Source organism: Benincasa hispida, chromosome 2 (assembly GCF_009727055.1).
Source record: "Benincasa hispida cultivar B227 chromosome 2, ASM972705v1, whole genome shotgun sequence".
In the NCBI taxonomy this organism is placed as follows: domain Eukaryota; kingdom Viridiplantae; phylum Streptophyta; class Magnoliopsida; order Cucurbitales; family Cucurbitaceae; genus Benincasa; species Benincasa hispida.
Window position 1 is genome coordinate 14,888,517 of NC_052350.1, and position 14,373 is coordinate 14,902,889.

At 28.5% G+C, this 14,373-nt stretch overlaps 1 protein-coding gene and 1 long non-coding RNA gene across 3 annotated transcripts; one reads left to right on the forward strand and one right to left on the reverse strand.

Moving 5' to 3' along the window:
- Positions 1-2,721: 2,721 nt before the first annotated feature.
- On the reverse strand, positions 2,722-10,966 carry LOC120070568 (plasma membrane ATPase 4). Its single transcript, XM_039022358.1, has 16 exons — positions 10,798-10,966; positions 8,001-8,120; positions 7,673-7,909; positions 6,377-7,138; positions 6,168-6,290; positions 5,975-6,079; positions 5,741-5,885; positions 5,259-5,423; positions 4,935-5,173; positions 4,815-4,847; positions 4,629-4,710; positions 4,390-4,550; positions 4,135-4,308; positions 3,587-3,769; positions 3,278-3,462; positions 2,722-3,176 (listed from the first exon to the last, which is right to left on the reverse strand). Exons 1-16 carry the CDS (start codon positions 10,846-10,848, stop codon positions 3,080-3,082), a joined length of 2,862 nt encoding a protein of 953 aa, XP_038878286.1. The 5' UTR covers positions 10,849-10,966; the 3' UTR covers positions 2,722-3,079.
- Positions 3,440-5,103, forward strand: LOC120070570. Of its 2 annotated transcripts, none has more exons than XR_005479986.1 (5): positions 3,440-3,548; positions 4,138-4,248; positions 4,353-4,502; positions 4,593-4,740; positions 4,964-5,103. It is a non-coding gene; the product is annotated as an uncharacterized LOC120070570 (long non-coding RNA). The 2 variants fall into 2 exon arrangements; XR_005479985.1 differs by having other exon boundaries at positions 4,602-4,740.
- Positions 10,967-14,373: the final 3,407 nt, after the last annotated feature.

The window sequence follows — 14,373 nt, forward strand, 5'->3', positions numbered from 1 at the left end:
AAAAAGAGATAAAAGGTAGAAATTGAAACAAATTTTTATATAATCAAATAGGGATCATGTGGAAGTGATTTGGGGCAAGGAATATACTTCCATTACTAGTCCTAGGAGGATATTTATCATTGTCTCTTCTCATTCCTTTATTTTAGGAAATCTTAGATTGGTTCAAGGAATCCCTATATTTTGATTGGATTATAAATATATTTTAAAAAAAATGCTCTTTTAAAATTAGAAATTTTAGAAAATCAATATTTTATTATTTACTTTGTAAAAAAAAAAAAAATCAATAAAAAATATTATTGAATATTTTTGTATGTGACGTAATGAAGGATTAACTTAATTAAACTTAATTGGATTTTTCTTAAGATTTATTTCTTATTCTTATTTTCTATAAAAATCCAGACAATCTTTTCATTCTTCACATCTATTTCAAAAAGTACAAAATTAAAGCACCGAGATTTTCTCTTCTTGTACTCAATCTATTCTATTTATCAATAGAATACAAAAATGAAATGATGGGGAAAAAAAAGGTCATTTAAATCAGACTATAGTCTATGCAAATAATTGAAATATGATACTAATATATTTATATTTCAAATTTTATGTTTATATCAATTAACTAATATATGATATATCAAATATATTTGTTATATAATTGATATACTAAATAAAAGGTAACTTATGTACTATTGAATCCATATCAAAATTTTTGAAAATAAAACAGATTAACTTATATATTTTATATTTGATATATTAGTTGACAAAATTAATACAATTAAGATATATCATCAAAATCAATTTAAAAAATAAAACACAAACAATGCCAAGACCTAACAAAACATCAAACTTGAAGTAATTGAGTGAAAATAACTCTATCAAAACGAAAAAAAAAAATAATATTCACCATAAACAAACAAACAATGTCCACATAACACGATTAAATTTATGGATATCAGTTGTATAAATGATATAACTTTAAATAAAATATATCAATTGATTGGTACACCAAATATAAAGTATATCAATTGATTGATATAATAAACATAACGTACATCGTTGATTGATATACCAAAATATTAAGTATATTAGTACATTGATATACAAAGTATAAAGTAAATCAGATATATTATTTATTTATTTATTTATTTATTTTGCTATATTTACACTTTCAGAAAATCATTGTTGATTTGAAAATATTTGTATATTTTATTTTTCCTATGCATTGCAATTTTCTTATTTATTTGCAAGAAAAAGTTTAAATTTTAAGATAAAATAAAATATAAACTAAGCCAATAGAAATTATAAATGGAATTTAAAAAAAAGTAAGGCGTATGGAAAATGAAAGGAGGAAAAAAAAAAGGCAAAAAAAGAAAATCTTTAGCGTACTGATGAGAGGAAAGTTCCAACAAGAAATAGGCAATTCTGAGAATACTTAAAAAGAAAAAATAAAAATAAAAATATATAATTGATGGATCAATTTCGGTTCCTCGTTCATTGCATCAGATTCGAGGTATGACTTCCCAATCAATCAGGACAAATTTTTTTAAAAAAAAGGGGAAAAAATAATAATAACAAAAATATTATTTAAAAATTGACCAATAAAAAACAGAAAGCATGGGAAAATGGGACCAGAGGAATCTCTCTAATTTTTCTTTTTCTATTTTTTTTTAAAAAAATTCTTTTTCCTTTTTTGAGTTGGGACCAAAGCTTATCACTTCTGGATCCAATACCTCATCCTCCATTTTCTTACAATATCCTCTCCACACACGTTGTCTAAATGCTTTTTTTTTTTTTTTAAATAAAATTAAAAATTCCCTCAATTATTGTCTTTTTTTTTAAATAAAAAAAACAATAATTTATTTAGTCTGATTTTGAAAATCTTTAATTTTGGGGTGATACTTATAAAGATTGGAAGATTTTTTTAAAAAAAAATGGTGTGATCCTTAGAAGTTGGTGATTGAATCTGTGGAACATGGGAAGACAAAGGTTATGGTTGGTCATTATCAGGTTATAAGAGGAGACACAAAATCTCAACTTGATACCATTTGCCCTCCAAGGAAGATCTGTTTGGTTCATGGCCCAAACCTTTCTTCTTTTTCCTTTTTTAATTTGTAATTAATCAATATTATTGTGATTGTTAGGTGTTGGGATCTTGAATTAATGTAGAAAGTTTTAAAATTCTAGACAATGTGCTTTGTCTTAAATCATTCCTTAAGTTAATATCTTATATTATTCATCAATATAAGAATGATTACAATTACTTGATTCTTTCCTTTTCATAAGGCCTTATATCATTTACTTATGATGCTTTGGATTTCTCTCGAAGGATTTTAAGCGAAAATTCAAGCATTCTTCCTGGTTAAAATGACTTATTATGAAATCGACAATCAAAGAAATTAAGAAAGCATAAAAAATAGAGAAATTGATATACAGATTTGTGTGGTACACCAACAGTATGTTAGTTTCGTCCATGAGTGTAAGGAGAGATCAAATTTTATTAAGAGAGAAAATATAAGATAATATATATAAGGCACCCCACTAAATCCTAGAGTCAAAATGGTAAATATCATAAATGCGAATATAAATTAGGCTTTGGGGGTGGTGATGCCTCAGAACGTCCACCATGTCCCCCTTGGACCCCGGCGTGCTGATCAAGTAGCAAAATTCTGCGTGTGGTCATTTAGGCCACCAGATTATAGATTCAAGATATTCAAACACGACTGCTGATCAATTAAACTATGCTCGTGTTATTATACAAAGTAGAGACCAAAATATCATTGCATTATTCTCATTCACTTCTATCATATATTGATTTTCATTCCATTAACAAAACACTTGAGAGAGAGAAAGAAGCAAAAGCAAAGAGCAAAAACATGGGGGAGAAAAAGGGAAAGGTCAAGCCAAACATGACCTCCTAATTCTTATGATAACAAATCTACATTAAGTGGAAAAAAGGAAAAGCAGAGAACAGATGAGGAGAATAACATTGGTGCTTTCCCTTCTTTTAACTGGTTCTTCTAACAGAACCTTCTTCCTTCTCTCAGCCTTTATATCTTTTTCCAACAACTTTATATGGCAGTTTTTACACTGTGTAATGTTGTTGGATTGTATCAATATCCAACCCTTTCAATTTCACTACTGATTCAACATGACCCTTCAGAGTATTGAGCTCCCTAAGCCTGTATTGATAAAAACACACACAAAAAAATGTTATAGATCATGAGTGAAGTTAATTGTGTAAATTTTTAATGTTAATAATGAGCTAGCTCTTGTATGTTACCTAGCTATCTCTGCTCGTCTTTTGGCCTGCTCGGCGATTTCAGAAAGCTCTCTGTAGCTATTCTTTTCAAGGAAGAGACTGGCTCTTTCTGGTGCTGGTTGAAGGCCATGTAAGGTTCTTTGAGTAGCAGCCCATTGAGCTTCTCTTTCCTCCCTTCCATAGTCTTTCTTCGTCGTAAACGCGGTCTGATTTCGAAAAGAGAAAACATAGTGACCATTGAATCCAGTTAGCAAAATGCTCATGAGAGTTATACTAGTAAGGTATCTTTGAGGTAAATGTGGATAACTTTTAAGTTTATATATTATGTACCTTGTTTTCTAGTAAGTTAAGCCATGCCTTGCCACTTAAAATATAGCGAATTGCAAACTTGATAAAGTCTAACGGAATGTAGAAAATAACACTGTAGATCCAAACTACACCAGCCCATCCCCATCCAACTCCTTTTATCTTTGCAAATCCCCAATTTGCATATACTGCTATGAGTGTTGCTACCTGCAAACCAAACAATCATTTAAAAGAATGGATGGTACCTTTGAATATCGATATAATGTTGTACCCTCAATTATTTAAGCCAATTTGGTAACCATTTTATTTTTGGTTTTCGGTTTTTAAAAATTATGTCTATTTCCTCTCAATTTCTTACCATGGTTTTCATCTTTCTTAAGTAAAAGAGTTGAATTCTTAGCCAAATTCCAAATTCTAATTCCAAAAGTTACTTTTCTTAGTTTTCGAAACTTGTCTTAGTTTTTTAAAACATTAGTAGAAAGCAGATAACAAAGCAAGAAATTTAGAGGTGGAAAGAGTATTTGTAGGCTTGATTTTTAAAAAACCAAATGGGGTCTTAACAATCTTCTTACCAGTTGTGCAATAACAAAAGCACCCATCAATAGCAACCCCGGTCGTTCGACGTAGGACCAACTTCGCGATCGGGTCACGAATATCAAAGCCTGGCTGACAATACTCACTTGCAGGTAAAGAGCAGCCATCATTTCTTTAGGACTGTCCTTAATGGATCTTACACCAAATTTCTCCTGCATTATACCATAATTTGATAAATAATAACAACAAAAAGCAGGAGCGGAGGCGGAGAAAAGGATCGAGAAGAAACTTACTGGGAAGAATTCTGTCTCTCTCATTACCCAGAAGAATATGATAGTCATCAATGCTAAGTAACCACCAAGCATAATGCCTGTTGCAAATATCTCTTTCAATTTCCAACTATCAGGTAATGGAGATGGCTTCACTCTATCCTTTGAAATGGTCATGATTGTACCTATTTTTTTTTAAAAGATTAGTAAACTAAAGTGATTGGTAGAAGTATTAGATTCACATTGAAGAAGAGAATACTGACCATCATTTAGAATGGCAATGATCAAAACCATGAATGGGGAGAAGTCAAATTTCCATATGAGGGCAATAAACAAGAAACCAAACTGTTCATTGGCAAAGCAAAATTTCATCAAGTAAGAGATCCTTTATTTAGATAAGATAGAAATCTGTGTTTTTTGTATGAATACAAACACGTTTATTTACATACCACAATACGTATTGTGATTGAAACTGCATAAATCTGCAAAAGGAGAAGAAAAAAAAAGAGAGTGAATTGGTTAGATGCAATCACAAGAGAAAAATGGTATGTGTGTTTTTCAAGACTCACTGTGTAATTCTTCATTCTCTGGAAGATAGCTCTACTTGTAAGGACGGCACTGATGATAACGCTCAAGCCTGGCTCTGTGAGAACAATATCAGAAGCACTTCTCGCAGCATCAGTAGCATCAGCAACTGCAATTCCAATGTCAGCCTTCTTCAGTGCAGGAGCATCGTTCACACCGTCTCCGGTCATTCCACAAATATGCTTCCTCTCCTGCAACTTCTTTACGATCTCGTATTTGTGCTCTAAACATTCAACAGTACATGGTTATACAAATGAAACTTTCATATCAGTTTATTTCAACAAGTGGTAATTGAAGATCAATCTCACCTGGAAAAACTCCAGCAAAACCATCTGCCTTTTCAATTAACTCTTCTATAGGAATGCCTGCAATGCTTTCATCCTTGTGTTGACCAAGTAATGATGCAGATGGGTACATGTTAGTTCCCATTCCAAGTCTTCTACCAGTTTCTTTGGCAATGGCTAGTTGATCACCTGCATATCATTAAACATTATAAGACAATTAGTTATATCGGAACGCCTCCAAACCTATTTTGTATTCGTTTATGCATTGTTTATGATTTTGGGCCTAAGGTTTAGAGAAGTATCATATATAAACTCTCTAACTTTATTGACTCCTCTGCAATCTACATTATCTTATCTTTCTCTCTAACAATAAAATGTTTTCTTCCTCTGTCCGTGAACATAACTACCGCATTGTTAGTGAACTACAATAAGTTTTTGTGTCGATCTTTACTGTTTATGCTTTTCACACTTTCTTTAATTTTCGATTTCACAACAAGTTGAATTACCAGTGATCATCTTGACATTCACACCAAGATTGAGAGCTCTTTTGATGGTTTCTCCACTGTCATGCCTTGGAGGATCAAATAGAGGCAATAAGCCAACAAACTGCCATGGACTTCCAGGACTTTCTTTTCTTTTCTCAGGTACTTCCTGATGAAACAATTTTACATAAAAATGATTAGAAAAAGTTTTCCCAAATTAATTAAGTTTAATTAAGATGCATTGAACATGATTATCACCTGTCTCGCAACAGCCAGTGAGCGAAGACCGCGATCTGCAAATTTATCAATAACAGCATGAGCCTTCTTCTTGACATCCTCCTTGCAGTTGCAAAGTGTTAAGATCTGTACACATAAATTGACCATAGTTAGTAAACACTTCACTAGTTCAATGATCTTCAATGAAACAAACTAGTAGAAATATTATGAATACCTGCTCGGGAGCGCCTTTGCTTGCTCGATGCCAATTACCATCAGAATCAATGTAAGTTAATGCAGTTCTCTTATCCACAGGATTGAATGGGAAGAAGTGCACTTCTCTTATGCCTGCTCGAGCCTGCATTGTTACGAACACGATGAATACTGAGAGTATATATCATTATATTAATTTAACCAATGGTAATCAGGAAGAAGAAAAGCTACCTCCTTAGGATCAGCTAGCATTCCTACAATAGCAGCATCAATTGCATCTTGATTTTCGGTTCGAGAAGCTCTTGCAGCCAGCAAAATGACATGTTGTTTATCCACACCCTTAGCAAAAACCTCAACCAAATTTACATCAACACTAAGCTTGTTTAGAGTCAATGTTCCTGTTTTATCACTGCAAAGGACATCCATACCAGCCATCTCTTCAATGGCAGTCATACGCTTCGTGATGGCGCCTTGTTGGGATAGCTTATGAGATCCAATAGCCATTGTCACAGACAAGACAGTAGGCATAGCAATTGGTATTCCACCGATCAAGAGAACGAGAAGATTGTCGATTCCATCACGGTATTTACGGCGTTGAATTGGGTACATGACAATGATCTCAATAAGCATTCCTAAAGCAATGGAACATATACAGAAATTTCCAATTGCTGTAAGCACTTTCTGGAAATGACCAACTTGGTGAGTGCTGTCTACAAGATGTGCTGCTTTTCCAAAGAAAGTATGGACACCAGTGGCAATTACAATAGCTTCAATTTCCCCTTGTTTGCAAGTTGAACCAGAGAAGATTTCATCCCCTGGATTTTTGGTAACAGGAAGTGATTCTCCGGTCAATGCAGATTGATCAACTTTCAAAGGATCGCCCTCGAGAAGCCGAGCATCTGCCGGGATAATGTCTCCCAACTTTACACTAATTATATCTCCTGGAACCAAGATGGCCGCATCTTGTTCACTCCATTTACCATCCCTCAGCACCTGCAAATTCACACCACAAAGTTTATATTAGCTTGACCTTCAAGTGCTAAAACAAAATTTCCCCTACTTCCCATTTGAGTTTGTTAAGAAATAGATAATCAAAAAAAAAAAAAAAAAGGTAAACAATAAAGAATCGAAATAGAGATTTATGTCTATGGGTAGAAAGAGAGCAGTTTATTATTAGAAAGAAAATATCAGATCTCAAAGGTGATAGTAGAGTTAAAGAGTCTATATAGCTTACTTCTCTAACGTAAATACAATAAAAATAACGTAAATACAATAAAAACGAATGCAACTTGGTATCTTTGAAGATAATGCCCTAGAACCCCACTAGGGTGTGTTGCCCTGGATCCTAACCCACTGATTGGTCAATGAGACCTCGTACTTTGATCGTTCGAAGCGCCAGATAACAAATTCAAGACATTTCAACAGAATCACTCAAGGATCAAGTTTAATTGTGATGCATTTAATCATATTCCAAGACAAGATAATGGAATCATAAGTATAATAATCTTAAGGTTCATAGCTTCTAACCTTAGTTTTAGGAGCAAGGCCAGCCATGAGAGCAGCAGCAGCGTTACCAGCATTATTTTCTTCAATGAAACTGATTGTGGAGTTAATCACTAATAAACAAATAATTCCCACAAAGTCTTCCCAATCTGGAGGCTTTCCACCACCATTTGCCAAAGCAATTGCCATAATAGCTGCAGCTTCCATAACCCATGATAAGGGATTCCACATGAACCCCAAAAATTTTAGTAGTTTGCTTTCCTGTTCACAAATTAAGCAAATTCATTAACATTATTTAAAAATACATTTCAATAATTAATTTTTCTTTTCTTTTCTTTGAATTGGAAAATACCTTTTTCTCTTCTAATTTGTTGGGACCAAATAATTGGAGTCTGTTTTCTCCTTCTTGAGTTGAGAGACCTTCTGGGCCACATTTCAATTGTTCAAACACTTCTGCAATTGGTATTTTCTCCTGTATTTTCATTTAAATGCATTATTTTAGTGTATGTTTGTGAGCGATAATAGCAATTTTAGAAAAAGAGGTTTAAGTTAAAATTGATTTTCTTACCAGCATATTGATGTTTGGTTTCGAATTTTTTTAAATGATTTTGAATTATTATATAAACTTTCCAAAGTGATTCTAGAATTATCAAATTAGACATTTCTTATTTGAGAAATTTTTTTAAAAAAGAAAAAAATAATAAAATGAGAGCAGCTTTTTGGATGATTTTTGGTTAATTTCAACATTTGTCATACATAAGGGTGTACATGTTAGAAATCGATCCGGTCGATCAAAACCGACCAAATTAAGGTTGATCGGTTGGTTGGTTTTCGGTTTTCTTAGAAAAGAATTTGAAATCGACCGACGTGTATATATATATATATATATGTCTTTTTTTTAAAAAAAAAATAAGTCTAAAAGCAAGTCCATTACTATTGACCCAAACCCAAACCTAATATTTTAGTATTAATTTATTATTATTTTTATGTTGCCTAATTTTCAAACTATTACATGATTTATTTAAAATTTTTCATAAAAAAATGATTTGATTTAAAATTTTAAAAGTTGTTAATTTTATTAACCTAACAATAACATATTATAAATTCATCTTTCCTTTTCATTTACCTTAGCTCCTCTTAAAAAAATAAAATAAATAAAAAAAGACCGACCAACCCGACTGATGTACGGGCAAATTTCACTCTTTTTTTTTTGTCGATTTCCGGTGTCGGTTTTTTCCAAAACTGACACCGACCCGACCGATGTACAACTCTAGTCATACATCAATATTTGAATTTTTACAATGGTAAGTATGATTTTGATCAGGTCAAAATCACTCATAAATATATTCTTAGTCAAAGTCGGACTTTTCCCCCTTAATAATTGGATAATTAAAAACAGGAAAGATCTTTGCTTATTATTTATTAATTTAGCTACATAGTTCAATTAAAAGGTTTTATTTGGAAGCTAGAATAGGCATACATAGTACATTGAGACTACAAGAGCCAATAGGATATTAAATATAGGTTAATAAATATCATTTTGGCATATGTATTTAGAGTTTATTCAATTTTAATTTTTGTAATAAATCTTAAATTTATTTCATCAAAGCTATTTTTTATTGAAATTAGTTCAATGATAATAATAATTCTCATATGAGAAAAATAATATGTGATTTTGTTTTCAAAATTTATCGTAAAAATATTAATAAATAATAAAAAATGAAAAAATATTAATAGTATGAACTAAATTTAAGATTCATTGAAACTATAGGAACTAAAATTAAGCATTTAAAATAAAAACTAAAATTGAACAAATATGATAGTATAGAGATTAAACTAGTATTTTAATCTAAATATAAATAATATGAGGTGGGCGGAGAAAAGAAGGGATGAAAATAATCAATTCATAAGTGTATTGAATTTATATATTATAATCATTTTATTCTTCTTTCACTGAGTGAAAATTTAGGGTAAAACATTTACTCTAAACTTAATTTCAAATCTCTAACTAAAATTAAAAAAGAAATAACAAACTAATTCCATTTATTATATATTCGATAGCTCCCATCCAAAAATATGAATTTTGCTCTGACTTGAGAAAAAATTTCCTTAAAATAGGTTGGAATTAGATGTCATGCTATTTTTCTGACTAAAATATATCGATTTTTCTTAAGAAATAATATTGAAATACCTTTTATCAAATAATGAATTTTATATAATGTAAATTTTAATTGTATATGTTAGAATAAAATTGTATGTAAGCTTTTCAAGAAATAATAATAATAAAATTGTATGTAAATAGTTAAGCCCTAAACATATCTCAAATAATTATAGTATTGTACTTATATATTCCCTCGCTAAAAATATTAAAATGCCACGTAATAATAAAATTTTGTTCAAATAGACAAATATTATTCTTGTTATATAGTTTAAATCTTATTTTATTTTAATTTATATACTTTCCAATGGTGAATTTTAATTTTCGTAGTTTTAAAATTTTTTTAATTAGTCCAAATCTTTCAAAATTAGTTAAATAAATATAATAATTTCCATCTAAAGAAAGACATCATGCAATAATCTACCAGTTGAATTTAATTGTTATTTTGGAAAAGTAAACAAAAACACTCAACTAAAGGAACTAAAATTTGAAAGAAAAATTACTTAAGAATATTATCAAATTATAGAGACTATTTATGAGATTTTATCAAATTATAAAATTAAATTTTGACTTTTAAATTATAGTGACTAAAATCTAATTTTCTACCCATCACAAAAATCAATTTATAATTTAAAAATAAAACAAAACAAACAAATTTGATTGTTCATGATTAAGAGGGAAAAATATATACCACTTTCATATTGATTCATGCATGCAAAAATGCATGATATGATCGTCAAAATGAACACGGTTCATTCGATTTCTCGATTATATTTTGTCCAAAATAAAATGCATGATAGGATCATCTTTTAATTCCAAAAATCCAATAATTGGACACTTAAGAAAAACTAATTATGTCGAATTAAAATCAAAGGAATATGAAATAGAGAATTAATAAAATAGCAGTCTAAATTAGTAAAAGATGAATCGAGTTTGAGATAATTAATTTGAGGATAAAGAAAAATCAGAGGGAGATTAAGAAAGTAAGTACCAGATCAACAGTTTCGTTCTTGATCTCGTCCAGACTCAGTTTTCCGGCCATATTTCTCTTCACTGTTTAATTAATTAATTGCCTGAAAAAGCCTTTTTAAGTGGAAATTAATAGAAAGAAAAGCAGAGAAGAGCCCTTTGAATTTCAGAACTAACTTAAAATGAAAGTTGTGGTTTTTTTTACTCACTCTGCTTCTCCTTTTATACCAATTTTATTATACTAATAATTATTAATTTTCAGTCCATCAATTGAAGTTTCAATGGCAATTTGCAAACCAATATATTTTTTTATAAAAAAAATCGTAAGACTTTTCAATATCGATTATGCCAAAATAGAAAACACACTGACCTTTTAAGAATTATAAAATAGAAAAAAAGTCCAAAGTTTGAGTTAAAATGAGTTATAATTATGTATTTATAACGAAAATTGACAAGATTTATTTTAATCTTCTTGAATTTATGATGTGAGTTTTTCCTAATTATCAATGATCGGGATTAAATGGACATTATAAGAATAATTTTGAACATGATAGGATTAAATTTGATTGGTTTGTATTGATTAATTGATCTTTGACTTATTTGAATAATTGTGAATTTCGACTTATTTTCACATGGTCCAAATTTACAAATATTAAATTTGTTTAATTTGGATTTTGGTTCTATTTATTGATTTTGTTTTGTTTTTGCCTTTCCATTATTAAAGAGACAATCATTTCAGTTCTTTTTTTTTATTATTATCTTTTCTTGAAAAATACTTGGATTAGCTGTAGAAATAGACAATTTGGAATCTATATTTTAAAAGATGTCTTGAATTTTAAATTTCAAACTCTAGGCTATATTTCAAATTATTATTCTATCTAGTGTTTTTGTAATTAGAGTTCGAAAATTGGAAAAAGAAATAAAATAAAATAAATGAGTGACTTTTTAAATAATTGTTGACTTTTCTCTCTAGCATTCTACAATTTCTAATATATCTATTAATATAATAAAAATAAAAAAAAGTTTACTAGGGTCTTTTTTATAATGAAGAAATTGAAAAATTAAAATAAAAATCCCCTAATTTTATAAGAATAGGTTTGATTTCCTAAACCTTTGTGTAGTTGTCGATGTCGTTGTTTGGTTATTATGAAAAGAATTCTAGTATTTTTTTTAATTAATAGATAAATGGAAAAATGAAGTGGTTTAAATAAATATTATTGTTATATAAGGTTCCTATTAGATAATCTATATAAAATTGATCAAATGGCTTATTCAATGCTTAGAGATTAAAATACCATGCAACGATGGAAAATTAGAGTCAGTAAAACAAAATAAATAAAAGCTTAAAATAAAAAATAGATTTTAAACTATAATTTATTTTTATATTCAACATTTTAGAATAATTTCAAGTTGTTTCTCGTTTCCTAAACCGGTGAGATTATATATAGTTTAAATGAAAAATTATTTTAAATGATAAAATTACCTAAAATATCTTTAAATATTATAAAATATTATTATCAATCAATGATAGATAGTGATATATTATTATCATTTATCACTATCTATCAGTGACTGATATAATGATTTTATTGTTTTCGTAATTAGGTTTATTCATTTTTATATATTTAAAAACGAATATAATAATATTCTTTTCCCATTTATTAATAAATCATCAAATTGCTGTTAATAATAAACTAGAAGACAAAAAATGAAGAAAAAAATATATATTAGTGAGCGTGATCGAGTGACAACAGCGAAGGCATGACGAAGGCTTTTCTAATTGCTCTAAAATTAATATATATATATATAACACCCTTACGGTTAGTTTTGAATGAAAATCATTAATTTTTTTATATCCGAAATATCTGAACTTTCAAAAATTTCAAAAATATCCTTAAAAACTTAAAAAAAAAAGTTCAAACATACTATTACCATTATATAAACACAAAATCGTTAATACCGTCTTACTTTTCTATTTTCATCTCTTTTTTTTTCTTATCTCTTTTACAATATCTTTCTGTGTGTGTTAATAGTTAATTATTTTTTTGTTTGATTATTTGTTTTTTTTATGTTTTAAGGGAAGATTTTTATTTTAGTATTTTGTGAGATTTTATGTTTTAACTTAAACTTTTGGTTTTTATTTTAATTGCTGATAAAATTAGTGTAAGTTGGAAATTGAATAATTAAAAGAAAAATGAGAGTATTTATATGGAAAACAAATAGGATATCTATATAATTTGTTTTAAAATTAGTTCTTTTTTAACTCGAGAAAATTTTAAACAAATTGATCACCATATTGACGATATGAACATTTTAAAACTTTTTAAAAAAATTTAATTTGTTTTTGCAACAATGTATTGTTAATTTCTGTTCGTGTACTGATAGTGAAGGTATTTTTTAACTTTTATTAAGTTAATATTTTTTATTTTTGAAAGTTCAGAGATATTTTTGACACAAAATACATAATTTAAGGCATTTTTCATTCAAATTGAATAATTAATTATTAGATTCATATTCGTAAATTAATTCTCTAATATTATACATCATAATAATAAACTTAATAAACTTCATAATAAAGAAGTGACACAAAGTACACAATTTATGGCTTTTTTTTTCATTCAAATATTGATTATCTTAATCATATTCTAATAAATTAATTCTCTCATATTATATATCATAATAATAAACTTCGTAATAAAGTAGTGGGGCTTGAACCTCGGAGTTTAGGGCATTTTTTTTCATTCAAATTAAATAATTAATTATCTAAATTATATTCAAATAAATTATTTTTTTTATATTATATATCACAATAATAAACATAATAAACTTCATAATAAAGAAATGAGGCTTGAACCTAGATCAAGGAGACTCTTGGGCCTATACTAATTCGTCAGTGGCTACTCTCACCCATGCAAATTAAAAGATGAGTCCACATATGATTATCCTTTGAAATATTAATATTTTTAACTAACGAATTTACAAAGAGATAATAATTATTTTGCGATTTGGTTTTATACAAATTTTTTGTATAGGACATCGTTACTCACATGTCTCCACATGAACAACTTGAATTAAACCGTTTATAACAATTACAAAGTGAAGTCATATTCATAATGTTACTAGAATAAAACACTCTGCCTTATCCATGTACTATAGACGTTTAAATTATTACTTGAATATGATCCACCTGTATCAACTACATATTGTTCGAGATTACATCTAATAACCTTAAATTTAAACTGTAATGGATAATTTAATATTGCATATTAATAATTAAAACGAATAATTAACTATTTAACTACAAGACTTTACTGTACAATAAATTTCAACACTTTGAGGATTTATAAATTAAAACCACAAACTAAGGGTCTGCTTGGATTGATTTGAAAAAGAAAAAAAAAAATTAAAACTCATTTTTATTTAAACACTTTTGATAAAAATTGATTAAAAATATACTAGAAAAACTATTTTGCATGGTTGCCAAACACTTCAATTTTTTCCAAAATGACTTATTTATTAAATTAAACACTTGAACATGTATTCCAAACATACCCTAAGAATTATATCAACTTAAACTCTAGAATTGTAAAAATACATT

Bases quoted from the DNA above. Each gene is read 5' to 3' on its own strand.
- LOC120070568 (XM_039022358.1), bottom strand. From the start codon at position 10,848: ATGGCCGGAAAACTGAGTCTGGACGAGATCAAGAACGAAACTGTTGAT. The intron at 6,291-6,376 runs GTAGCTTTTCTT...GTAACAATGCAG, and splicing joins TGCTAGCTGATCCTAAGGAG to GCTCGAGCAGGCATAAGAGA. The intron at 4,711-4,814 runs GTATGTAAATAA...GCCAATGAACAG, and splicing joins CAATCACAATACGTATTGTG to TTTGGTTTCTTGTTTATTGC.